Consider the following 27,359-nt stretch of genomic DNA (forward strand, 5'->3'; position numbering starts at 1 on the left):
TGCAACAATAATCTATATGGTCATATTTTAATCAGGTAACGTCACAGCTGTATTAAGTCAGTCTTCAGCTGTAAACTTTTGAAAGAACAACCATAGCATTTTGTTGAGCGTTATGAACAACCTCCATTCCCCCTACTTGTGTGAATCAGGCAAGCAAAAATTAGGTTCAGTTCTGCTCATCCTGGAGGTCAGGGCCTCAGCTGGTGGTAAATGGCATCACCCCACTGACTTCAATGGAACTGTGCTAATTTCCCCACAGCTGAAGGACTGGTCCCTTTCTCCAAAAGGATAAGGGAAATAGAGGCAGTTCAGAGTTGGTCAGTGAAAGTGATTGGGGCCCTGGAAAGGCTTGCATACAAGGTTAAACTGAAATGAGTAGGACAGTTTAGTCTAGATAGGACACAAACAAACGGTATGATCAATAGCCTAATTTTCTTTCTCTGTGCTGTCTGATTTACCATGTTGCATTATACAAGAACAAAGGGACATCCATTGACACTGAAAGTCAGCACATTTCATATTGTTAAAAAACCTAACAGGGCCTAGAGAAAAACTTAGCCTATCAGTACGTAATTCCATAACTGGCCACTCTGGATTTTATTGCACTTGTTTTTGAAGTAGCAGGCAACAGCCACTGTGCAAACAGAATGGTAAAGACAGGATGGACCACGGGTCTGGTCCAGGCAGGTAATTCCTACATTCCTCCTTGGCCCAAGGACTTTTCTTTCTTTATCGTGTGGATATGCAATGTAAAACCATCACAAGCACCCGGTTTCAATTAATCAGGTCTTATCCAACGCAGGAATTGTTCATAGGAAGAACTTTTCTCCCACCTCTGACAGTGTTTCGCATGCACCGGCAGCCCTTGGATATACGATGTTTTCCAACTGATTGCCCGTTTCGCCCCTATGACGCCTCTTTCCCCTTACGATGCTCGATTTGCATAAAGTTTGCTTGAAATCACGTTCTGGTTGCCTTATACTGCTATGGAGCTAGAAGGAGTTGCTTCTGATTGGCTTCGAGGCAGTAGGGTAGCTTGTTGCTGGGTAGGGTTGTTGCTTGTTTTTGATTGGCTCCCAACCCAGGGCTCAGCCAATCAGAAAATTTGAACAGTGATTGGCTGAGGCTCAGCATGTGTGCCATTCTCCCTGGCTTTCTGAGCCTGTGTTGCTGGAATTCTGAGGAGCACATTTGAGTTTATGTTTATGTGAATGCTGTTTACAAAATACAGTGTACAGTAAATACATTGATGTTGCAACATTAGTCATCTGTAATTCATTTAGTACAAAAATCTGGGTTATTGTGGTGAAAATAGTGTATCAAGCCTTGGTTCAGGATCCAATCCCCCCCCTTCATACCATTGATGCCTATGGGAAAAGCAATTCTGAGGAATAAATTGTGTCGTAAGTCCGAGGACTCCCTGTATTTCCAGGAGGAAGAATACAAAGCAATTATTTCATTGATGGTTGGTCATAAAAGGTGGCAAAGAATAAGGATGATTTTTGGGGCAAAAGGAGAGAGGAAGTATAGTCTGGTGGTTAGAGAACAGTAAGTGATTGATTATACACCTGGCTCTGCCACTAACTCACTTCTGTGCCCTGGGGCAAATCACAATTTTGTTGTGCCTTAATTTCCCTCTCTGTACAATGGGATTAATATTTAGTGGCCTCTGAGCTTAACTAATTAATTTTTGTCTTGCATTTTGAAATGCTGAACTGAGAGTTGGTAAAGAAATACAAAGAATTAATTTATCATCTTTTGCTGATGACAGTAATTTACGATACCTGAGCCTGCTTAAGCCCGCTGAGTCATTCTGGAATAGTGAGTATAAGTCATGAGAACCAATGACTCACAGGTTTTATTATAGATGCCATGCCATTCAACTAGGATTCAGCCAATCCACAGGTGAGGTTGCACCTAGGTTAGTGGTTTTCAACCTGTGGTCCGCAGACCGCTGGGAATCCACAAACTGTTTATGGGGTCCACGAAAGGTTGTCGTTACCATTAGGGCTGTTGATTAATTGCAGTTAACTCATGCGATTAACTCAAAAAAAATTAATTGTGATTAATGGCATTGTTAAACAGAATACCAGTTGAAATTTATTAAATATTTGTGGATATTTTTCTTCATTTTCAAATATATCAATTTCAATTACGACACAGAATACAAAATGTGCAGTGCTCACTTATATTATTTTTATTACAGATATTTGCGTTGTAAAATTGATAAAGAAATAGCATTTTTCAATTCACCTCATACAAGTACTGTATTGCAATCTCTCTATCATGAAAGTGCAACTTACAAATGTAAGGATTGTTTTGTTATATAACTGCACTCAAACAAAACAATGTAAAACTTTAGAGCCTGCAAGTCCACTCAGTCCTACTTCTTGTTCAGCTAATCACTAAGAAGAAACTTTATTTTTTTACATTTACGGGCAATAATGCTGCTCACTTCTTAATTACAATGTCACCTGAAAGTGAGAACAGGCATTTGCATGGCACTGTTGTAGCTAGTGTCTCAAGATAGTTATGTGCCAGATGCACTAGCGATTCATAAGCCTCTTCATGCTTTGGCCATCGTTCCAGAGGACATGCTTCCATGCTGATTAGTGATTGAACTCCTTGAGAGAGAACTGTATGTCTCCTGCTGTGTTTTACCCACATTCTACCATAAATTTCATGTTATAGCAGTCTCGAATGATGACCCAGCACATGTTGTTCGTTTTAAGAACACTTTCACTGCAGATTTGACAATGCAAAGAAGGTACTAATGTAAAATTTCTAAAGATAGCTACAACACTCAACCCAACATTTAAGAATCTGAAGTGTCTTCCAAAATCTGAGAGGATGACGCGTGGAGCATGCTTTCAGAAGTCTTAAAAGAGCAACACTCCAATGTGTAAACTACAGAACTCAAACCACCAAAAAGGAAAATCAACCTTCTGCTGGTGGTATCTGACTCAGATGATGAAAATAAACATGTGTCGGTCCGTACTGCTTTGGATCATTATCGAGCAGAACCCATCATCAGCATGAACACATGTCCTCTGGAATAGTGGTTGAAGCATCAAGGGACATGACTCTTTAGCGCATCTGGCATGTAAATATCTTGCAATGCTGGCTACAACAGTGCCATGCACCAGCTGTTCTCACTTTCAAGTGAGACTGTAAACAAGCAGCAGGCAGTATTATCTTCTGCAAATATAAACAAATTTGATTGTCTGAGCGATTGGCTGAACAAGGACTTGTAGGCTCTAAAGTTTTACATTGTTTTACTTTTGAAGGCAGGTTTTTATTGTATATAATTCTACATTTGTAAGTTCAACTTTCATGATAAAGAGATTGCACTACAATACTTGTAGTGTTTTTCAATTCACCTACTTTGTTTCTTACAGTGCAAATATTTGTAATAAAAATAAAGTGAACACAGTACACTTTGTATTCTGTTGCAATTGAAATCAATATTTGAAAATGTAGAAAACATCCACAAATATTAAAATAAATGGTTTTCTATTATTTTTAATTGTACAATTAATTGTGATTTTTTTTTTAAATCGCTTGACAGCCCTAGTTACCATAGAACAGTGGTTTTCAACCTGTGATCCATGGACCCCTGAGGTCTGCAGACTGGGTCTAAGATTTCCACCCTCCATTCAAAATATTTTAGGAGTCTGCAAATGAAAAAAGATTGAAAACCACTGACCTAGTGTCACGGAGTCACCGGGCAATGCTCTGGAACTGCTCCCCACCAAGCCAGTCAGGACTTTGGGGAGCCTCCTCTCCCTTGGAGCAGACTTGTTCAGGGCAAGAAGTTCACACGTCTTCACCTCCTGGGTCTCTCCTTGGAGCATTCAGCATCCTCTGCCCCTCCGTGCGCTTCCCACAGCGAGCCCACCTCAGTGGGGTCCTGGGGAAGCCACAGGGTCCTGCACCCCCACTTTGCAGTCAGATGTGACTCTCAGCCAGCCAGTAAAACAGAGGTTTATTCGATGACAGGAACAGGGTCTAAAACAGAGCTTGTAGATACAGCGAACTGGACCCCTCGGCAGGGTCCATTCTGGGGGGCAGTGAGCCAGACTCCTCACATCTGCCCTTCACTCCTCAACCCCAGCCAGCTCCAGACTAAACCCCCCCCAGCCCCTCCTCTCTGCTCAGCCCCTTTCCTGGGCCAGGAGGTCACCTGATCTCTTTGTCTCCAACACCTTCAGTTGGCACCTTTGCAGAGGAGGGGCCCAGTCCATCAGTTGCTAGGAGACAGAGTGTCAGGCATTTAGGTGCACTGGCCCTTTGCTCTGCCAGATACTTAAGAACTGCTATGGGGACACTGAGGCACCAAAACAGTATTCAGAGAAAACATTAAGAACATTCCTAGTTCATCACACCTAGGTAATGCCAAGGCAAGTACATAGGCTCTTAAGGGAAGCAGTGTGATCAGGGTCACTACTATTCCTATTGCCAGTAGTTTCAACCTCCTGCTTCTGCTCTAGCTGTGCCTGTTTCTACGCTAGCCAGCCCCTACTCCAACCCACCTCAGCCGACCACCTGGTGACTCTGTCAAGCAGCTTTCAACCTAAAGGATCCCAAAGTGCTATACACATTGATATGCAAAGGGTCACTTCACCCATCACAAATGGCTGCCTCCTGGGTGAAACATGGTAACTATTGGACAGTGCACCACAACAACACTATACAACAATTTAAGCAGGAAAAATACTGTACCACTCCGTTCACCACTGAACCTTCTGTGGAATAAACCTCAAGTGGGTGGCAGGGAGATCTGGAGGTTTATTCCACAGAAGGTTCAGTGAGCTTGTATCTAACATCAGTGGCCACATTACAATGCACGTTGGCAAGCCGTAGGAAATCTCTGTTGATTGGAAATCTGGATTAAGTTTTAATAGAAAAAGTCCAGAGAAAATAGCGTGGTTAGAAGGGGCTGTGGCCTGGTGGTAGAATCATTAATTAATGTTAGCTTCCAATTGTTATGCAAATAAGTGATAAGTTTTATTCCAGCACAGATCAGGGAGTCAGGAGCTCTGGTTTCTTTTCCTGGTTTGGGCATTGACCCAGGCTTCAATCATTCAGCTCCCAGTACTTGTTTCCCCATCTGTAAAACAGGAGAGGCATTAATACTGAACTCATAGGGATAACATGAGCCTTTATTTCTGAATGGAAGGAGAGCGCTTTGAGATCCTTAGGTGAAAAGTGCCATAGAACTTATTGAAACAATGAGGAGTCTGGTGGCATTTTAAAGACTAACAGATTTATTCGGGCATGAGCTTTCATGGGTAAAAACGCACTTCTTCAGATCCACATACCCAGGAAAGCTTATGCCTGAATAAATGTGTTAGTCTTTAAGGTGCCACTGAACTCCTCGTTGTTTGTGTGGATACAGACTAACACGGCTCTCCCTGATCACAGAACTTATTATAAATGTTCAGTCGATAGAACAACCACATAACAGCTCTAGCAGAGATCGCAATTGCTGCAGCCCCACCCTTGTTTGTTTTAGTCAGATGACCTTTGATCAGGGCAGATTATGACAACACTCACTTTCCTCCGAACACTTTTAGGTTCAAGAGAATCAGTGTGTACAAGCAGAGTTTGTAAACAGTGTAGGAGGGGGAGAACGAACAAAGAGGAAAAGCTTCTGGTTTAACCCACACCACAGAATGTGTCCAGTTTCCTTTCATGTGTCAGTTTCCTTACGGTGCTGTGCTGCTTGGTTTCCTTTCCACAGGGCTGCGCTGACAGTTGCTGGAAGTCACATGTTGCACGTTGATTTCTTAGAGTTCCTGTCACAGAAAAAGCTCTGTGAATGTGTTGTACGTGATCCTCCCCTGCTTACACTTGTTCGCTTCATTCCATTGAATGGAGTTATATTACGGTAAATGGTAAATAAAAGAGAAGGGATTCAGGCTTAACAGCTTCTTACTCTTCCATCTTTAGGTGTGAGGTGTGGGTGCACTCACCAGGCCCTGTTCTCCCACCACTTACACTGATGCAACACAAGAGTAACTGCCCTGAGTCAGTGCTGTTCCAGGGTATGAGAGAGAAGTGGGCCATTCATTTTACTTTAACTCAGACATATCCTTAAACATGTTCATACCAGAACATTTTCCCAGGTGTCCGTTTTCATTGTGGGGAGCCTTAGAAGCCACAGTTACAAGCAGAGCACTATTCGGTGGCACCCTCCAACTTACAACAACCTGCCTCTGCCACTGCTCACCCACAGGGGCCCATGATGGCAGCAGAAAGCAAGTTAGGCATTCTGTCCTGGACTTGGCCTGGCCTGATTCCCAGATCTGGCAATAGCATCCTAGCACCTCTCAGCATGCTGCTGCCTAGCTGACAGCCTCAGGTTTGGCATTGACCACATATAACAGTATAAGCCAGATCATTCACCTCCATCTTCCCTCAAAGAAGAGTAATGGGCCACTGCCACGGGGGTGCTGGTTACTTTGGGAGCTGTGCCACCCAAAGTAAGCACCGCCCCCTATGCCCCCCGCCCACATCCCAACTCCCTGCCCCAGCCCAGAGCCTGCATCTTGCACCCCCTCCCACACCCCAGCCGAGCCTGCATCCCGCACCCAAACTTCCTCTCAGAGCCTGCCACTTGCACTCCCTCCTGCACCCTAACCCCTTCCCCAATCAAGGTTCCTCACTTTACTTTCATTTACTTCCCATTACTTATAATATAAGAAGATAAAGAAAAAAAGGAATGAAAAACAGGGAGAGATGAGAGAGAATTTTTTTTTCTTGGCTGGGTCCCAAGGGAGGGGGTGGAAATCAAGCTGCGCACAGGGCCCCACTAACTCTAAATCCGCCACTGCACACAGCTCTGCCCTAGGTGATGGTAGCAATAGAATCAGCCCTCTCTCTGCAGTGGCCCAGATAGCTCCATGGACCCATTCTGTAGAACCTCTTCCTCACTGCAATAACACTCTGCCCAACTTGTGCAGCATGCTGCCAGATTTCTCTCATACTGTCTAGGCCATGCCAAGGAACCCATGATGCTGCTGCACTAGCTTTTGGGGAAGTTTCTGGGATCTGTACTTTAGGTTTTAAGCTCAGTCTCTTTTTCAATGCAGGAAGCATTGGTAAATAAGAAACAGTCAACCTTAGCCTCAGTTTCCCTCTGACTGGAAGAAAGGCGATTTATACATTGTGTGCATAACATCCCCGTTCTGGGTCTGAAATCACAGAGGGGAACAACTAATTCCAAACATTCCACAGGTGTGCCTCAGTCGTGCAGATGGCACCCTCAATCTCACTCACCCCCAAGCTACACAGCCAGAAGGGGGAGTCAGAGCAGTCAGGACACAGCCAAGAGCAACTGCAGAGTACCCAACCCCCTAGCCCTATAGACTGTGGCCAGAAATGCAGAAGGACTGTCCCTCTAAACTGCTCTCTGGCCTCTGCATCAGTCATAGAAGCATAACTGTGCCAGTAGCTGTGCTGCCACTGGCTGATGACCACCATTTGTGTTATTTGACACACCTCTCTGAGAGAGTGAAACACACAGAGCATGCAGTGGGGGTATTAACCTGCACATCTGACTGCAGTCCTTAGGGTGAATGGACTATGCTGTCTCAGATCCTAGCAAGTACCCATCAGGGCCACTCACTAGGACTGCTGTAAGGAGAGTCCAAGCCACTGTGCCCCTGGGCCCTGGGTTTTAAGGTTCCTGAGTCTCACCAGGCTGCAGCACTATTTCCTCCCAGGGCCACTCTGGCACTTTATCTGAGCACGGACTCAGAAGCTACTACCACTTCACAGAAATGGAGCCCACCTGCCGTAGGCCCCCAGGGCCAGCACCAAACCCCAAGACACTCCAGTTGCTTGAACACATTCTCTCCTAGAGCTCCACCACAAAGGTGGGAAGTTTTTGGTTTACAGCTTAACTCTGCAGAGGTACACAGGGAAACAGTAAACACATCATATGCTTTGCATAAATCTAATCCATTATCACTCTTTATACTTAATCCAATAAAGCACAAGAGAGTATAGATCATACAGACCAATAAACAGTTACACACATTTCCTTGCCTTGGCTGCCTCACAACTTCAGGGCATCCTTGGGAGGAGCTGAGGTCAGTCTCGCAGTCATCCAGGCTCAGGAAAGTAAGCTGGGCCCTCATGTCTCATGAAACTGTCACATGCTGTCTCAGGCCACAGCTTCCTCTTCCTGTCTAGCTCTCCCTCTGTTCTTGTGTGTTTCCTTCCTGGCTGCTTACTGAAAGCCCAGCCACCTGGCTGCTTTTGTTCTGCTCCTGGTAAATTTCCACTGCTCCTGCCTTCTCCTCTGCTTCCAGAGGGATAAGATAACACAGGTCTTCTAAGGATGCAGCTGTTCTTTAGCATAACTATTGTGACTAAAATGTCATCATTAACCGTAAGTATTTCCCGTTGTCCTTGTCTGGTGTGTGCACCTGCTACAGGTCCTGTCAGCAACAGTGGCTAAACATACGTATAGGTACTCAAGATACAACAGTTTTAATAGTAACAATTATCATCCAGAATTCATGGGTTTATACAGACACTTTCCCAAATGGTCACTATGACAGGTCTGGCAATTTCCTGGCCAATTACATTGACATTTACAATAATTTACATTTAAGTGTCTTAGGAGTTCATTGTATTAAAAGGGCAAATGTTAATGCATTACTGTGGGATTGTGTATCACTTCTTTAAGGGGAAGTGCTATGAGCTTCAAAGGACTATTTGAAACAATGCACTAGCCAGGATAGAACTTTTAGTGGAGTGGGTTTCCTAGGAAATACTTGTGAGGAGTGGAATGCAAATTACCCACCTCGATCCTGAGGAGAAACTCTTTGCTGATCACCTGTTACATGAGGATCAGAGGCCCAAATTGGATAAGTGACTCACAGATTTGGAGGGCAGGGGAAGGGTGCTTGTTTTCAGCTAACAGCTTTTATGAATTTATCCCCACAGTAAAATTCCTGTGTGGCTTTGAAGGACTGCTCAGCAGCCAGTGCCCTTGTTGGAGTAGCAGCATGATCTCTGGTAATTTTTTTAGCATGCATGTAGGTTCTTTTGTTGGTTTAACTGTGTCTTCTCTGTAACGTTTTTATCTGAAGAATAAATGTGCTTGCTTTGAAATAACTGTGTGCTAAATTTAACTGCGAGCAATTACACCGTTCATAGCCTCTGTGCAGAAAAGCAAAACAGACCTGCTTTGGCACTCTGATTTTGCTGGGCAATTCATGGTATAGGCAGGGGACTGTGCAGTCTGGAAATACAGTGGGCAGGAGGGAGAGAGATGGAGGTGTCAGCGAAGAGAGGTGAGGGCTGAGGAGCCAGAAACCAGTGGCTGCCATTGCTGGACCACAGAGGGGGAATACAGGTGCCGTTGCCCTGCACTGTGAGAGTCACACCATGCCACTTAATACACTTGCACCCTGACTCCTTTTCTCCTGCCCACTCTTCTTGCACGATCTGTTAGCTGTCTGGACTTTGTGGTGGATGGCAAAAATGCAGATACATCATGGTGGGAGTGGGATAGATCAAAAATTCCTTCTTTTCCCTGCCGTCTAATTCCATAACAACTTTCTCTGAAGTTTGGCCTTCCATGCACAGCTAGGAAGAGTGTAGGGGGTTGGTACACTGTGCTATATCACCAAAATGCCAGGAGGAACATAATTATTTACAGAGGCACCATTGTTCTTCACCCAAACTGCACTATCACTTTGAAATACAGACCAAGGCATTGGTGTGCAGGTTTGGTTTTTTTAAGGTTCAGACAATGACAACACTTACACAATTAGCAAATGGACACGTCATCTATTCTGAGGTGCCACTAAGTTGATGATCAGGTTTGCCAGCTCCTAAAACTTGACTTCCCTGTCTGCTGTGAAGAACTAGTCTCTTGTGATAAGAGGAGTCAGAAATTTCAAAGGGCGTCCCCCTTTAAATGAGATTCTCTAGAAACGAAAACATGGCGCAACCAGAGCACTCTATTAGTTGATGCAAGTGTGTTCCCGGTGTTAATGATTGACATGTGGGAGGTACTTATTGCTGCATAAAGTATTGCAAAGTGACAGCGAAGTTTGGCAATAGGAATGGGAAACAGCTGTGAAACCTACTAAGAGAAAAAAAGAATATTCCTTCATCTGCTCAAATGCTTCTTAGTTAGTAGCTCCTAATTGGTCACAAAATAAAATAAAAATTAGATCTAAAAACAAACAAAAAGACCTGAAACAAACACAAATCTGTCAAACAAAAATCAGCTTACCCTGAATGGAACTTTTATATCCTGTCCACTAGGGACTTTGCTCTTGACAATCTACTTCAGAAATAGGCAACCGAAGGCGGCACGCGAGCGGATTTTCAGTGGCACTCACACTGCCCGGGTCCTGGCCACTGGTCCAGGGGCCTCTGCATTTTCATTTAATTTTAAATGAAGCTTCTGAATCATTTTTAAAACTTTATTTACTTTACATACAACAATAATTTAGTTATATATTATAGACATAGAAAGAGACCTTCTAAAAACGTTAAAATGTATTACTGGCACGCGAAACCTTAAATTAGAGTGAATAAATGAAGACTCGGCACCCCAATTCTGAAAGGTTGCCAACCCCTGATCTACTTCATGTTGAAGGTGTTCACATACTGTGGTGATGGGTGGCATTATAAACCAGACAGATCGCCACAGAGGTCAATAAGGATCAAAACAAAAGCAGCCCTTTATATTCAAAACAGGTGGCCCACCCCAGTTGAATTTCAATTTTTAATAGGATTACAAAAGACCCTTCTAATTATAAGCCTTGGGCCACCCTAAACAATCCTTCTGCCTATGCACTGTTTGCACCCTTCCTTATGTTAGGGAAATAAACCTGTCCCTGCTTATTGGTGAACACAGTCTTATCAGCAACCAGCAAACTTCTGTGGGGAGGGGGAGGGGAGAGTGGGTGCAGGGTGACCATCCCTCACTCCCAGGGTTGTTACTGGGCAGGATTTTAGACAAGGTCTCCGCTGAGCCATAGGCTGGAGTAATGGCTAACACATCTGCCAGCATACCATGGTTCCAAGTGGACATGGTCTGCCCCCTTGAAGCATGGTTACTCTTCCACTTCCCTGTGCATATGCTGCTGTGGGCCTCGTAATATTGTACAGAGGCAGAAAGGTGCATTACACAACACGTTCATATGAGCTGTGCTGCTGTAGGCCAGCAAGATGGGTTAGGGATCCTCTGGGGGTGAGGGGGAGGCCTCAACTCCACTCCTTCCTTCCCCCACTCAGTGCAGTAAGGACAAGATTTTTCCCAGTGTGTTTCAAAAGCCATCTGATGCTGTTAGAAAATCGAAAGTGTTGCTGAGATTAAGCTTTAATGGGTGAAAGCCTAACCCCCTTGACATCAATGGGAGCTTTGCCATTTATTTCATTAGGGCCAGGACCTCACCCAATGCATGCAGTATATATAATAGGTTAACGTGCCTCTGAATTGAGCCAATACAAATGGCCTGATAGTCGAGCATTTTCAGTCACCACTAATATAGTCAGCATCTCCAGGCATTTGGTACCAGAGGCTGTGATTACATGGACAGAATTATTATTTCTCATCAACCACCATAGACACGTTACGGTCTGGCATTTCTCTCCTATTAGCAGTTGCTTTGAGGGGAGTTGCTGTCATTTTCCTCTGTTAACGTCCTTCAGTGACAAAACTGCTTTTTGTTGGTTTTTTGGTATGTCAAATTGTTCACCCTGCTCCTGTGTCAGTCTGGGTCACTTTCTGCTATGTATTTACCCTAAAAACAACTGTTTGGCATATACACCCCAACTCCAGTTAACTTTCCAGGTGCAATGATTATAGAGAAAGCAAAGCAGGGACTCATGCACAGTGCTGTCCTAAAATCATATGAGATTGAAAGGGTCATACTGTGACTTTATGGCCTCAGAGCCAATTCCTCATGGAACATTCACTAATTTTACAGATTTCAAAACATCAGGGTGATTAAGAAAGAAAAACTACTGTATCATCTCATCAAGTACACAGATATCCCAAAATGGTCACATAGATTGTGAGAATGGCTAAGGAATACAAAATCTAGCACATTTCAAGGGGTGCGAGCTGCACATTTCAAGGGTGTGAGCTGCACATTTTTTTGGACACAGTCTGTGGTACTACAGTTTCCTACAAACATTCTGGAGGGCCCAGAAGTGGTAACTCCTGTCTAATCTAGTCAAATATGTGCAGTACCCTCTCTCCTCGATGTCTTTTTGGCCCAGCTAGATCCAGCTAGTGGACCCTTGTGCCTATACGCAGCCCTGATTAAGTCAAATGCAGTGTTCCAACCAGGTGGGTCCGTCTAGCAGCAGGATCGGGGGCCTTATGTTGTAAGGTATTTGTGGCAGGGCCTGCCTTATATCTCTGTGATTAGCACATTGTCGCTTTAATAACAAGTAAATAATAATGTAGTGCTCCTGGATCATTGATCAGCAGACTTTAGGTCCTGCTGGAATAGAATACATGTGCAACCATTGTCCTTTAAGCATCCCTCATTCCTCCCTCTACTCTAACCCAGCATTGGAAGAAGGGAAACTAGGCAAGCTAGACCATGTCTGGTATCAGAGGGTAGCCGTGTTAGTCTGGATCTGTAAAAGCAGCAAAGAATCCTGTGGCACCTTATAGACTAAGAGACGTTTTGGAGCATGAGCTTTCGTGGGTGAATACCCACTTCCTCAGATGCATGTAATGGAAATGTCTGGTCATCCTAGTTAGGCACATAATACATGGCCACTCAGCATAAACCTGCACTCAGGGCTCAACATGTTTTAATTTATTACATTCACCCCCTTATTAAAACTCAGAGCAAACCTAGCTCTCCCATCGACATCATTAAACCACGCCCCTATGAGCGACAGTGGCACATCTCCCATTGACATGGCACTGTCCATACTGGCACTTCTGTTGGTGTAGAGCTTATCCTGCTGGGAGGGACTCACACCCCCTGAACATCCTAAGTGATATTGACAAAAGTGCTAGTGTAGACACAGCCTAAGCTAAGATGGGGCTCCTCTGGGCCAAGTCGTATTGAGATGCACTGAGGACCACGCGAGCTGTGGACCTGTATCTGGGAAATGCTTTCTGCAACCTGATCCAAAACGATGCCAAGGGCCCACGCTTAGATACCCTGGCACTAGCAATGCCTAATGTGGGCTGGAACAGGGCTTGGCGGCGCAGGGCCCGGGGCTGCAGCTTTGAAAACACCGAGGGGCGCTCTGCTCCGGCCCTGCAGGTGGGTATGGCACAGGCACCCTAGCCTGCTAGGAATCAAAGCATCAGCAGCCAGCGGCTGAGCTCCAGCTCCGTGCTTGCAGCGCGGGTCTGGGCCGGTTAGGGGCGGGGCTGGCCGCCAGCTCGCGCTCTGCCTCGGGCAAGTCCAGACCTGCCGGCTCCAGGCAGCAGGCACGTGCCCCGGCGCCGTGCCCGGGCGCTGAACTGACTTGTGGAAGCCCGCCAGGCATCCTCGCCGCTGATTGGCTGAAGGCCCGGGAGGGATTCCCTTTTCCTTTCCCTACCTCATCACCGGCTAGGAAATCCCCGCCAGCCCGCGCCTCCCTTTATCGCGCAGCGCCGAGCCGCGGGCAGCCAGAGCCGTTTAGGCGGGCGAGAGGGGAGCGTCGCTCGGCACCGTCCTGCTCCTGACACTGTCCCCAGGCAGCCTGGGCTGATCTCCCCGCGGCTGAAGCCCGGCGGCGGCAAACGACGCGAAATGATGCCGGGAAAGACCCTGCGCAAGGGTGCGCAGCAGAACCCCGCTCTCGCAGGTACCGTCCCGTCCCCGCCAGAGCCAGGTGGGTGTCCGGGGGCTGAGCTGGCCCCGAGCGCCCTTAGAAACGCGCGGGAGTTAGATGATCGCTGGGATGGAGTAGTCCGGGGGCTGGGGGGGTGTTAGTCAGTTTCACCTTCTTGTGTTATCAGGCTGCATTGGGGAGGGGGGCGGTTTTGCTTTCAGTTCTTGTGTGAGCAAGATAAGTTTCTGTTTTGAATGGGTCCAGGTTTCCCTTTTGCCTGGGGGAAGATTAAGAAACAGGATTTTTTTTAACTTCTAAATGACGGTGTTAGCAAGAAGGAAAGAGAATAATGGCTTAGCCTGATTAAGACGTGCTATTACTCCATGCAGCCTACAGTAACACTGGTGGGGCAGAGCTTTGCTGTCTGAGCTTTAAACCCGCCTGAAACATGTTTTAGCGGTGATCACTAGAGCTAGGTCCGAGGCACCAAATTCGGATCTCGCTTCGAACCACCACCCAGTTCAGGGAACATTTGATCCAAGGTGGTGGTTTCTAAGTTCCGACTCACTCAAAAAACTGGGGCCTTTGGATCGGCGGGGATTCAGCTTAGGATCATTTCTAATGACCGCTCCATAAATCCGGACTGCGAGCTCGATTCTGGTCTCGCAGTTGTTTAACTTCATCGCCTTCACTGACGGAACTGGATTCACTCAGAGAACAAAAACAACGAGGAGTCCTTGTGGCAAATTTGTTAGTCTCTTGCCACGAGGACTCCTCGTTGTTTTTGCCGATACAGACTAACACTGCTACCGCTCTGAAACCTGTCACTCAGAGAACAGAATCCCGCGTTTTCTGAAATACCCGAGAAGGCTGTTTAACAATACAATCTAGCGAGATCAAAGTAGTCATTCTTTGTGGCTTGTCCTTTGATCGGTGCTAACTTTAAAAAAAATGTTCAAAAAATATGACTGTCACTTAGGGTAATATGGGATTGCTTTCCCCAGTCCAAACAAGCACCTGGGGCTAGTAAAAACTGTTTTTTAAAGGTTTCTAGGTTTTTATTTTAAAATTTTTAAATTTCTGTTACCGCTCTGTAAGCAACTGTACACCTTTACAAATCTCTTACCTCTTGGGGTAAAATGTTTAACTTATTGACATGTATGATTATATAAGAGCTATCCACTATAGACAAGAAAGTGTATAGAATTCACAAAGCTGATGACTGGTTTTCCTTTGTGTTTTACAGCACAGGAAGCTGTGACGCAGTGCTCTTTGCAACTACGCAAAATAGGAGATATATGCAACCTGCAGCAGAAGATTCTTAATGTTATTACAAAACTGTTCTGCCCAGGAACGTGAAAACACTTTGAGAGATGTCAAACAGAAAAGGAAGAAAACAATGGTTTTGGAAAAGATGGTCTTTACAAGCTTGTAATAAATGTCTTGAATGAGATGAGGAGATGGAATGAGCTCTATGCATTACTCACTGCTGTCTAGTCCCACTGAAGGAAAACTGTTGAAATATGATTTCTCCGGAGAGCTGGACATATGTATTGGCTGGTGCATGTCGGTATGGGGGAAAAATTACAATGAACCATTCCAAAGATTGACCTGTGGAGTGACTTGGAAGAGCAAGGAACCTGGGGTTCTCATCTGACAAGTGTTTCAATGTTCTGGTTCAGGAGTTGCAGCTAGTTCTATGTCACTTTGAGCAACAGACGGAAGATGCCAGTTACCTCCAAACATTAGACTGAAATGTACGATGAAAACCAGTTTCTAAGTTCTTGATTGATTTTGTTTTCTAAAATGTAGACTATAGTATAAAGTCTGGTGTGGAACATTGTTTTTTTTTGTTTTTTCATTTTTTGGTTGTAGCACATTTACTGTCAGTGATGTTACTTGTTATGCAGATGTTTCTCTAAGGAATAACGTAATTCTATTAATTATGAGGCTGCAGTAAGGATCTAGGATGTATATATGTGTATGAAAAGTATTTCATGGAACTTAAAGAGATGACTTATGGCTTATGCACTAGAAATAGTGCAGATGACTATTCAAATGGTGCCATAAAGAATGCATTAAAACAGATTAAAGGAAGCACAGTAACGTTGAGTGATTAAGAAGGTGTAAGAAATATGAGTAAGAAAAATGCATAGCATTACATAGCAATTTACATAGCAAATTACATAGCAAAACAAGATTATTGATAGGTGTATGAGTTTGGGGGATATTCCTTCAGAACAGCAAAAGGAATATTCAAACAGAATAAACTACTGGGGTGTTTTAATTTTATTAAGAAGTAATAAAGTTACTCTCAAAACAAATAGAAAGTTAAAGTAAAATGGAATCAGTGGTTTTCTGGAGAAAAAACATTAATTATTTTTCAAAGACAGTAACTGCTTAGATTAAGAGATATGTCAGTAAAACGGAATGTTACAGTTGTTACAGAAAAGTAATGTATTGCTTCTAAATGAAAGCTGAGCTGTTGCCTGGAAATAAAGGATAAGAAAAAAACAGCTCTTATTTGGTGTCAACCTCTTTTTTGTTTGTAATGATGAAGATGCTGTTAGTTTGTCTAATGGATGTAATATGATAATGAGATGTTTGTCCTGTTCTTACTGAAAAGCTACACTGGGCCTGGCTTGGAGGAGAGACTTGTTCTGCACTTAAGTATATTATACAAGCCCCTTGAGTCAAACACAAGAGACAATGCAACTACCATGTCTAAGCCAAATTAATCAGTGTCTTAAAATGGGCTAAATTATACAATGGAATGTCAACTAGTAAGAAAATGGATGTAAGTGACAAAATAATGTAACTTGTCTGGGTTTGGTATTCAGAGCGTGTGCAAAGTAAGTGTCAGTTTCAGGCTGAAGGATGATATAGCAAGAAAAGTAATTTGAATTCACACTCTTGCTTCTACTACACTTTCCTCTTGCATGTAAATTACATCTGTCTTACATACCTTCTGAATGCCAGATCAGTGCATGTTATACCATTTCACTGCTTGCATCCATTTTGGGCTCCCTTGCCCTTCATGAGCAACTAAGTCCACACTAAGTCAACAATGACTTTGAGCCAGGGGTTCCCCAACTTCGTTCGCGTCTTGTTCAGTGTAAGCCCCTGGTGGGCCGTGAGACACGTTATTTACCTGAGCGTCCGCAGGTACTGCTGCTCACAGCTCCCAGTGGCCGCGCTTCGCCATTCCCAGCCAATGGGAGCTGCAGGCCACCGCTTACCCTGAACAAGCCGAAAACGAAGTCTGGGAACCCCTGATTTGAGCCTATGATCTTGTACAAATCTGATTTCTTTCATGAGGTTTTCATTGTAAAGCTCTTTTCAGTACCTCAGGACCAAGTATCCAGTTATCTGATTTGCTGACACTGATTTCATTAGGTATAGTCTCAGATGCTGTGGGTTTTTGTTTGTTTGTTAATGTATAAAGGGCCCAGTCCAGCTCCCAGCAAAGGAACTTTTGCATTGGCTTGAATGAGAGCAGGAGAAGGCCCAACCATACCAAGGTTTCCTCTTCCTGTGACCTATCCAATATTGTGTTCTCAATGAGAACGTAGCATTTCAGGATGGTGTTGTTTTATCCACAGTGCCACAAGCGAATGTAATAAACATGAACTTGTCCCCCTAAAGATCATGTCTCATTCAGAAGCACCTTTTCAGGTATTAAAGGGTGACTGTCGTTTTCATTTCTGTTATGCCAAATTTTAGCTCCCTAAATAACTCCATGAGACTAAGCAAAGCTGTTCATTCATGGTTTCATCTAACAGCCACTGAATTCAATAGAAAGACTTCCAGTGGTTTCCATGGAGTTGGATCACAGTCTTAGATGAAACTCCAGTGAGGTCAATAATAGTTATGTCAGACTAAGAATCTCAAGAAAATTTAGTATTAAGGAACTGTGTTGTTGCTAAAATACACCCAAATTAAGGTGTTCAGCTCAATGCATGCAGCCTACAGTTAATTAGGATGCTAGCCAGGGTTTCAACTGGCCCGTCAGTAATTCCAGGCTGTAAGCAGCAAAAATAATAGCATAAAGCTGTGGGAATGAACTATGTAAATGTCAGAGGGACATTTCAGCTGGGAAGTGCAGCACTTTATTGTATAGATTTCTAAAGGCAATGTTTATTTTTCATGGAATGTTTTTATGTTGCTAAATTCCATAGTGTGTTTATTTGGTGATTGTTTAATGTTACGTCAAATCGAACTGTTTACAGTGAATTCAAAAGAAGAATTAATTCAAAGTGACTAATATCTGTATCAGTTTGATTATGTGTTCTGTGGATACAGATTCCTTGCATTACTTTTCAAAATGATGTGCCAGATGATTGTATCAACATGAGATTGTTTTTCTCAAGGCATTTTTTTGGGTTAGGGACAGATGTTTTGTTATATGTCCCAATAAAGTGTGTCTGTTGTTATTTCATTAAGATAATAAACATGCTGTGTTTGCAAACAAACTATTCTGTGTTGTAAAATCTGTTTTCTGAGGATTCTGAATGAACGGTCATATGCCAATTCCTTCTGAATTATTAAGAGTTTAAGGTCACACACTCAGTCATTAGATACTTACCGGGAGACTTGCAGTGATATACTGGATTTTATTTATGATCCCTTGGATATGAGTTATAACTATGGTCAACAGAATTCAAAATGAGAAAGCAGGACATCTATTTTCATATTGGTTAGTGAACATTTGCACTACTACCCTTTGCTGGGTGGAAGCAGAATTGCTTAACTGTGTGTCAGAAGCCCTATACTTAGCTTCTCCTTTAGCTCAAGCAATAGGTGTTTGTTCATTATGAGCAAGAGGCTCTATTTATCTAGCATCTAGTAATCTGCGTATCAAAGTACTAGTGAATGATACAAAGCATAATCATCCCACAAATAACCCCATGAAGTTCCTGGTGGCCATGATGGGCAGCCTTGTGATGACAGTGAAGTCTAAGGAGGACATAGTTCTGTCATCATTTGTCTTGGGTGCTTAGGGAATGAACATGGGAGGGGTTCGACAAGTGGGAATAGGTTCAGGTTTGGGCTTTTCCACAAGTCATGAAAGGGTTTAAATGCTGGGTAAGGATGTCAGATTAATGGTACTTGTCATGGGGGGGAGGGGTGGTGCAGCTATAGCCTAGCAAAAGGATACTACAAAGCTACTCCTGCTATTCTCCCATATAGGGTGACCAGAGACCAAGTGTGAAAAATCGGGACAGAGGGTGGGGGGTAATAGTAGCCAATACAAGAAAAGTCCCAAATATCAGGATTGTCCCTACAAAATCGGGACATCTGGGCACCCTACCCCCATAAGCCCTGAGTCCAGGTGTCTCTCTCTACCAGGGTAGGGTTGGGTAATCAGTTTATTCTCTATTTAAATGTAAAGGCTTCTCATTACCAAGGCCTTGGCAAATTCCTTCTCTCCAGGTTTGGAAGCTGCAGTGGCAAGTGGACCATTGTGCGCACGCGCGCATGTGTTCAATGCAAGGCAGGACTAAAAGAGATCCTGCCCCTTGCTCCCCGCTGCTGCTGGTTTTGGGAGGCTGGGGTCTTGAGGTGGGAGTGGGTCACCATCCCACCCCCAATGAGAAACCACCAGTGGCTTTGGTTAGCTCAGCCTGAGAAAGCAGCAACGTGCCCATTCAGGTGAGGCAGGTAGGATGCTCCCTACCTCCAGCTTAGCCCCAAGAGCTAGGGTCAGGTAGCACTGTGACTATTTTACACATTCTTACAGGAGACAATTTACAATACTAGGCCAAATCCTCTCTTTTGTGGTCATCCACAGAACACCCCACCACAGGGCCGCCTAGAGGATTCAGGAGTCCTGGAGCAAAGCAGTTTCGGGGGCCCCTTCCATAAAAAAAAGTTGCAATACTATAGAATACTATATTCTCATGGGGGTCCCTGCGAGGCCCAGGGCAAATTGCCCCACTTGCCCCCCCTCCGGGCTGCCCTGGAAAAATACACATTTAAAAGCCTTTCACATCTCGGGCACAAACCCAATTTTGAGAAATCTTCTTTTCAAGTCACCTTTACACGATGTCACTGGTTCTCAGCATCAGCTAGTGCTAAAAGGCACTAAAGCTCATTAAAAGGGTTGGACAGATATTTTCCGTCAAAACTTTTTTTGGATTGAAAACTAGGAGTTTTTAAAAAGCAGAAAAAATCAAGAACAGTGTCTGGTTTCCTTCAAAATTTGTTGCGGTTTTTTAAATTGAAAAGCTGAAATTAGTCTGCCAAAACCTGAACATGGTTTGGGGTTTCAGAAGTGTGTGGCCAAATATTTGCTGCTTGCTGTGTTTGTTTAAAGAAACAATAAAAAATTCTGCTTAAAAAAATCCAAAACTTTTGAACCACCTCAGCCTGAGCCCATCCAGTCAGAGATTTTTCCAGGTTTCTGATACTCTGCTGGCTTCCTTGGCTCATATCTGTCTCCATAACTTTGGGTTCATTTAGGCAGGGGCGGCTCCAGGCCCCAGCACGCCAAGCGCGTGCTTGGGGTGGCAAGCCACTGGGGGTGCTCTGCTGGTCGCCGCTGGACCAGCGGACCCTCCGCAGGCAAGCTGCCGAAGGCAGCCTGCCTGCTGTGCTTGGGGCGGCAAAATGCCTAGCACCGCCCCTGCATTTAGGTTAGAATATAAGAATGGCCATACTGGGTCAGACCAAAGGTCCATCCAGCCCAGTATCCTGTCTACCGACAGTGGCCAATGCCAAGTGCCCCAGAGGGAGTGAACCTAACAGGTAATGATCAAGCGATCTCTCTCCTGCTGTCCATCTCCACCCTCTGACAAACAGAGGCTAGGGACACCATTCCTTACCCATCCTGGCTAATAGCCATTAATGGACTTAACCTCCATGAATTTATCTGTTTCCTAGAGACTGGCTCCATGGAGCTCCTCACAAACTAGAGTCAAACTGTGGGTTTGTCTTTAGTATAACTTATGTACATACTCCACGAACTGAGCATTTGAGCTTGTTCCAGAATTTGGGATGAGCCTACGTTGTGAAAACTGAAATGCTCAAAATAGCACATTCATGTGAATGGACACATGGTGCTAAAATTAAATTAACTCAGGGGTTCTCAAACTAGGAGTCAGGACCCCTCATGGGTTCACAAGGTTATTAGTGAGGGTTGCGAGCTGTCAGTCTCCACCTCAAACCCTGCTTTGCCTCCAGCATTTATAATAATGTTAAATATATAATAAAAGTGTTTTTAATTTATAAGGGGGGAGGGTCGCACTCAGAGGTTTGCTATGTGAAAGGAGTCACCAGTACCAAAGTTTGAGAACCACTGAATTAACCCCTCTGGAGCCTCGGGGAATGCAGAGGAGAGGGGTCTCCCTTGGTAGGGTTGTGAAGGAGGTAAGTGGTGTGGGATATTGTTTTTCTCATGTGCTCCATCCCCTATGGCTCTCTTGGTTCTATCACTGTCAATCTAAAGTGGCTAATTTTAATGAAGCTACCCTCCCCTGACATAAATATCCCTATGGAACTGAAATTAAATGTAGACTATAATTTGGCATTTGAGAAGTGAAAGGGATGGTAGCCCTAAGGGAAAAGATAACAGCTTGGCTCTTTGTGTTAAATAGCTGTCTGCAAGCCTCAAACTGCTGAATGAGCTTTAGGGTAGGGAAGGCTGTGCCTCCCCAAGCAGGCTTGCCCTGCCCCCTATCCAACCCCACCCACTTCCTGCCCCCAACTGCCCCCCTCAGAATCCCCGACCCATCCTGCTCCTTGTCCCTTCACCACCACCACCCAAGACACCCCCCAATCACCACCCTGGACCCCATCCCCCACCACCACCCCTGCTCCCTGTCCCCTGACTGCCCTGACCCCTATCCATCCCCCTGGCTGAGTCCTGACAGACCCCCAGAACACCCACGATCCAATCCCCCATTCCCCATCCCCTGACCACCCCCCAGAATGTCTGCCCCTTCCCTGTCCCCAGGACTCCCTGCCCCTTATTGAACCCCCCCAGCCCCAGCCCTGGCCCCCTTACCATGACGCTTACCCCCTGTCCTGGAGCCTCAGCACACCATGTCCAGGAGCGGCCCTGGACACAGCACTGCAACGGCGTGGCTCCAGCGGGTCCTGAGCTCCCGCTAAAACTTGCAGCCTCGCCCCCTTACCACACGGCTTCGAGCGGGAGGAGCTCAGGCCCTGCTGGAGCCACGCCACTTTACATCTGTCCAGGGCCGCTCCTGGATGCGGCGCGGTGAGGCGCCAGGGGATGGGATAAGGTGGGAGTGGGGCCAGGGGGGGAGCCTCAGACATTCTCATGGGGGCCCCTGTGGAGCCCGGGGCCTGAGGCAAATTGCCCCACTTGCTCCCCCTCCCCTCAGGGCAGCCCGGCCTCCACACACACATTCAATAGACCTAGCACAGTTCTGTTTTGACTATTAGAAGAGGGGCAACTAATTTTTGCCAGTGCCTTAAGTATCTTGAGTAATGCACAATCAGAGTTTTATAGCAGCATGTCAAGGGTTATACAACAGTCATGAATTCCCCCCTCTAAGGGATATAAAAACCTCACCACACACTACAGGTATTTACATCAAAGGAGCACGGGACTCTGACTCATCCACAACAATCTAACTTGAAAAGGTGAAACACACAGAAACAGAGAAACACGAGCAGCGCTACCTGCACAGCCCAGGTCTCTTTTCATTAGACACAGAACAATAGACACCTGCCAGACCAACACGTGCAGGGCTCTCACATTCAACTTTAGGCTGCTCACGTGAAAACCAGACTGGCCCGCTCAGACACCTGGAGTCATATGTACTATCTCCTAAATGCTCTGCTAGACACCAGCTCTCCAAATGATTTTAGCCAACTGGAAAGACCTCATATTGTGGTAACTATTCTTAGTATGCGTTAATTTAAGGGACTCTTTTTCCTTTCATTAGAACCAGGAGCCCTGGAGGTGTGACAAGAGCAAGGAGGAGGAGACAGTGGTACAAGCAACATGAAGCAGGACTGGCTGGCGCACATGGTGAGGTATATTATCACGTGCAATGTTGTTTGTAAACTGGATGTGCTATTCAACGGTCTGACTATTTTTTCATGGTGATTGGGATAAGCTTAGAGCCTTAACCCACTGTCAGAAACAAAGAAGTGTCTTTGTTCTAAAACAGTGGTTTTAAACCTGTGGTCTGCAGACCTGGGGGCCACAGACCAGGGCCGTCTCTAGCATTTTTGCCGCCCCAAGCACAACAACAAACAACAAAAAAGCTGCGATCGCAATCGGCAGCAGGTCCTTCGCTCTGAGAGGGAGTGACTGCCCCACCACCGAATTGCTGCCGAATGGCCGGATGTGCCGCCCCCCTTTTCATTGGCTGCCCCAGGCACCTGCTTGCTACGCTGGTGCCTGGAGCCAGCCCTGCCACAGACTATGTCTAAGGTGCAGTCACTCTAAGGCCTTTTTGCAGTAAGGAGCAGCAGTGGTGGCCATTAGCTAAAAGTGGGGAGTCACGTCCCATCAAAACTGTACAAAACAACAGAATATCTGGTTGTTAAGAAAGCACCCACAGTGACCAGATCAACACACAGACCTTAAGATGTTTAAATAAAAACTTTGCAAGAAAACACTGTCCGGCAGAACCACCTATCAGCAGTTTCAGCTGTTTCTGTCTGGTCTTTAACTGTTTCTGTCTGTTGGGTAACTGGTTTCCCAACATTTGAATTGACTCTTGTATGTGTAATGTGGTAGAATTGGTTAAAATATTGTTTTGTAATACTTTGGTAAAAATGGTTGGGACAGCTAACTGGCGGAAGGGATAGCTCAGTGGTTTGAGCATTGGCCTGCTAAACCCAAGGCCTCAATCCTTGAGGGGGCCACTTAAGGATCTGGGGCAAAAATTGGTCCTGCTAGTGAAGGCAGGGGGCTGGACTCGATGACCTTTCAAGGTCCCTTCCAGTTCTAGGAGATTGGTATGTCTCCAACTATAAAACTGGAGTCCAAAAGGAAGTTCTTTGGAACCTAACTCTGGGACACGAGATTAAAGCTGCCAGAACTCAATGCCTTGCACGACCATACCACACAGCAGCCAAAGCCCTGGATGATCCAATCCTGACTGGCCATTAGGAGAAGCTTGTCTGCCTTATTGGGAGTTGTGAGCATTGTATGCTTAGCGAGCGTATTCTGTCGATTAATTGTTAATAAATATAAGTTAAGGATATTACTGTGTAAAGGCTTTTCACTGGGACAGGCATCCACCAACCCTCAGAGGAACACTGAACCCTGGGTACAGGGAGGGTTGGGGGTGGAGCTCTAAACTGTGCAGGTAACAAAAGGGTCCACAAATGGTTGCCATTGCCATAGAACAGTGGTTTGCAACCTGTGGACAGCACACCCCTGGGGATCTGCAGACTAAGATTTCCAAAAGGGTCTGCATCTCCATTCAACATTTTTAAGGGTCCACAAATGAGAAAAGGTTGAAAACCACTGTTCTGTTATGCCCCTTGGATGATACAACAGGAAGTCAGCTCTAAGAAGGAGAGAGTAGAGGTCAATTCGGCCACCCTCTCCTGTTCTCACAATGCATCAGTCTGAAAATAGTTCATCTGCCAGACAATTTGTTAGATTTTTATATATTATTATTATAATAGTGCCATTAACTCTTTCAAGAGGTCATGGAAAAACCTTACTAACTCCATGAACCAAGTAGGAGAAGTCGTACTAGAAAACAAGTTGCTTTTTTGCCATATTTATGCCTTATGAAATTACTGCAACATTATTAATTGTATTACCTTAGTGCCTAAGAGCCCCGCTTACAGACTGGGACCTCACGGTGCTAGGTGCTGTACAAACACAGACCAGACAGACAGCCTTGCCCCAAGGACTTAAACAATCTAAGCATAATACAAGAGGCAACAGAGGGATACAGACCGACTGATGGGGAAAAACAAAAAGAATGAGAAAATATTGGTTATCTTGATCAGCAATGGTCTCAGCGCACCAGCAGCCTAGGGGCTGTCAGGTTTTTTGTAGGCATAATGGCAAAGGAGAGTTTTGAGGGGGCTTTGAAGGTGGGTCATGAGGTAGCTTTGTGGATGTTTATGGGGCACTCCTCCCAAATGTGAGGGGCAGCATGAAAGAAAGCACAAAGGTGCTTATTGGAACATGTAACAATTGGGTGGTTGGGCTGATCAGAAGCGAGCATCACCAGCTCACTAGCAAAAGAAAGCTGATAGGTAGGATGATTATTGTCAGTGCATGGTCCTTAAAGTGAAGACAAGCAGCTTACGTTTGATGTAATAGGGAAGGCGGAGCTAGCAGAAGGATGCTCAGAGAGGATGAAGAACAAAGCCACAGACCCGGCAGCCGCATTCTGGAGGGCTATGAGCAGGGCAATGGTGCACTTGGCAAGGCCAGAGAGATGTATGTTACAGTAATCAAGATGACTAGAGCCTGGATGAGAGTTTTGGCTGTGTAGATGGATGGAAAAGTTGGCAAGAAAGAATTGGCAAGATTTAGACATAGCCTGGATGAGACAACTTAGAGGCAGGTCCAAGTAAAAGATTTATTAGAGAATGTTTAAATAAAAAATGATACAAAGAGTTCAAAGCGTCAGTTGTTGGTCATTGAGGGCAGCATACAGAGTATAGGGGGACGCTGGTACGTGGGAATTGGTTAGCACATAACATATACAGTCTGCAAGGTCCATGCTACTCAAGTTGTAGGCCTGGTGATGGGCAAGGTGGTGGTGGTGGGGTGTCCATAATGATTGAGAAAGGAGGTCGTGGGAGACCTTGTGGTGAGGGGGGAGGGTTAAGAACATAAGAACAGCCATACTAGGTCACACCAAAGATCCATCTAGCCCAGTATCCTGTCTTCTGACAGTGGCCAATGCCAGGTGCCCCAGAGGGAATGAACAGAACAGGTAATCATCAAGTGATCCATCCCCGGTCACCCATTCCCAGCTTCTGGCAAACAGAGGCTAGGGACACCATCCCTGTTCATCCTGGCTAATAGCTATTGATGGACCCTATCTTCCATGAATTTATCTAGTTCTTTTTTTACCTTGTTTTAGTCTTGGCCTTCACAAAGAGATCCATTTTGGTCATGTTTCACTTGAGCTTAAAGCTAGACATCCACAAGGCAAACTCAAAGAGACAGGCAGTTACAATGATATAGTGATCAGCTGCCTTAAGTGAATCCTAACTCAAGTGCTCATGCCTCAGGTGGACAAGCATGGAATCGAATGTCCATTGATGTGTCCATTCAATATAGACTGCATGCAGGAATTAGCCCTTTTACAACATAAGCCACCAAAATGCTAACACAAGTACTCTTGGAATCACTGTCCCCCCTTCCTTTTCATTATCTCTGATTCCTGATGCTTTTCCAGTCTCACTGCATTCTTAAATAGTCATATACCTACTGTATTGTTTAAGACTATATCCACAGTGCATCTGCCATACCAGTTCCTTGATAAATGTACATGAGAGAAATGTAACGTTTAGCAGAGCTGCTTTTGCCTTTGTAACTTAGCATGTTGTACAGTATTAGTCCTTAATGAAAACAGTGCAGCTTACACTAGTGTGACTGTGGCAATCTGTCGCATTTAAAAATAAGTTTATTAATATAGTGCCACTTGTATGTGTGGTGATTGGCAGAGAAATAAAAGTGCCTGTCCCTTTCCCTGTTAACTTCCTGTCATGGGCGCTGATGTACTAAAGAAATTTAGCATGTGTGTAATGCCATTGGACTCAAAGGGCCTACACATAAGCGTGCATTAACTTTCAGCCCAAGTGCTTTGGTGGATTAGAACCTAAAGGTCTGCAGTGTAGTTCTGAATGTCATAGCCCAATGCCAGGGAACGCCTGGAGATACTCCAGTAGCCTGAACACTCCCAAGAGCACTGGGAGAATGTATGTCAAAACACCCTTTGTCAGGATTCAGTCTCCCTGCTTTAGCTCTGGACTAGAAGCCAGTGCACAAGAATCTAGCCAAGAAATGTATATGGCCTGTCACCATAGTATCTGAGCACTCACAATCCTGCAGTGTATCTGCACAGCTCCCCTGCGTGGCAGGGCAATGCTATTATCCCCTTCTTACAGATGGGGAATTGAGGCAGAGAGAGATTAAGTGACTTGCCCAAGGTGACCCAGGAAGTCTGTGGTGGAGCCAGGCCATGAACCTGGGTCTCCTAGGTCCCAGGTTGTACCGTAGCCACTGGATCAGCCTTCCTCTCCATTGTCATTGTCACATGCTCCACCTACTTTGGGGATTTTAGTGATACTGACATTCCCCCACCACCACCCCTTTTGTGCTGCATGTGTGCTAGCTCTGAGTTTGTAGCTGGCTTTTGCTCTGGTGTGTAAGAGAAGGCAAGGGGAGGAAGGGCTTCTGACCCTTTCACACTGACACAAGACCTCCCATCCAGGCTAACACTTAAAAGTATATGGAGTTATACCTATCTCATAGAACTGGAAGGGACCCTGAAAAATCATTGAGTCCAGCCCCCTGCCTTCACTAGCAGGGCCAAATACTGATTTTGCCCCAGATCCCTAAGTGGCTCCCCAAGGATTGGGCTCACAACTCTGGGTTTAGCAGCCCAATGCTCAAACCACTGAGCTAT

General features: G+C 45.2%; 1 protein-coding gene and 1 long non-coding RNA gene across 4 annotated transcripts; one reads left to right on the top strand and one right to left on the bottom strand.

Annotated features, from left to right (window-relative positions):
- Positions 1 to 1,208: 1,208 nt before the first annotated feature.
- On the bottom strand, positions 1,209 to 8,168 carry LOC127047013 (uncharacterized). 2 transcript variants are annotated; one of them, XR_007773264.1, is made up of 4 exons: positions 8,043 to 8,168; positions 5,713 to 5,798; positions 4,386 to 5,110; positions 1,209 to 3,706 (listed from the first exon to the last, which is right to left on the bottom strand). It is a non-coding gene; the product is annotated as an uncharacterized LOC127047013 (long non-coding RNA). The 2 variants fall into 2 exon arrangements; XR_007773265.1 differs by having other exon boundaries at positions 5,668 to 5,798.
- Positions 8,169 to 13,533: 5,365 nt separating this feature from the next.
- PMAIP1 (phorbol-12-myristate-13-acetate-induced protein 1) lies at positions 13,534 to 18,233 on the top strand. 2 transcript variants are annotated; one of them, XM_050944803.1, is made up of 2 exons: positions 13,534 to 13,827; positions 15,014 to 18,233. In XM_050944803.1, the coding sequence occupies exons 1-2, from the start codon at positions 13,746 to 13,748 to the stop codon at positions 15,124 to 15,126; spliced, it is 195 nt and encodes a 64-aa protein (XP_050800760.1). In that variant the 5' UTR covers positions 13,534 to 13,745; the 3' UTR covers positions 15,127 to 18,233. The 2 variants fall into 2 exon arrangements, with proteins under 2 accessions (XP_050800760.1, XP_050800761.1); XM_050944804.1 differs by having other exon boundaries at positions 13,538 to 13,800.
- Positions 18,234 to 27,359: the final 9,126 nt, after the last annotated feature.

The sequence above is a fragment of the Gopherus flavomarginatus genome, chromosome 3 (assembly GCF_025201925.1).
Source record: "Gopherus flavomarginatus isolate rGopFla2 chromosome 3, rGopFla2.mat.asm, whole genome shotgun sequence".
Lineage (NCBI taxonomy): Eukaryota > Metazoa > Chordata > Testudines > Testudinidae > Gopherus > Gopherus flavomarginatus.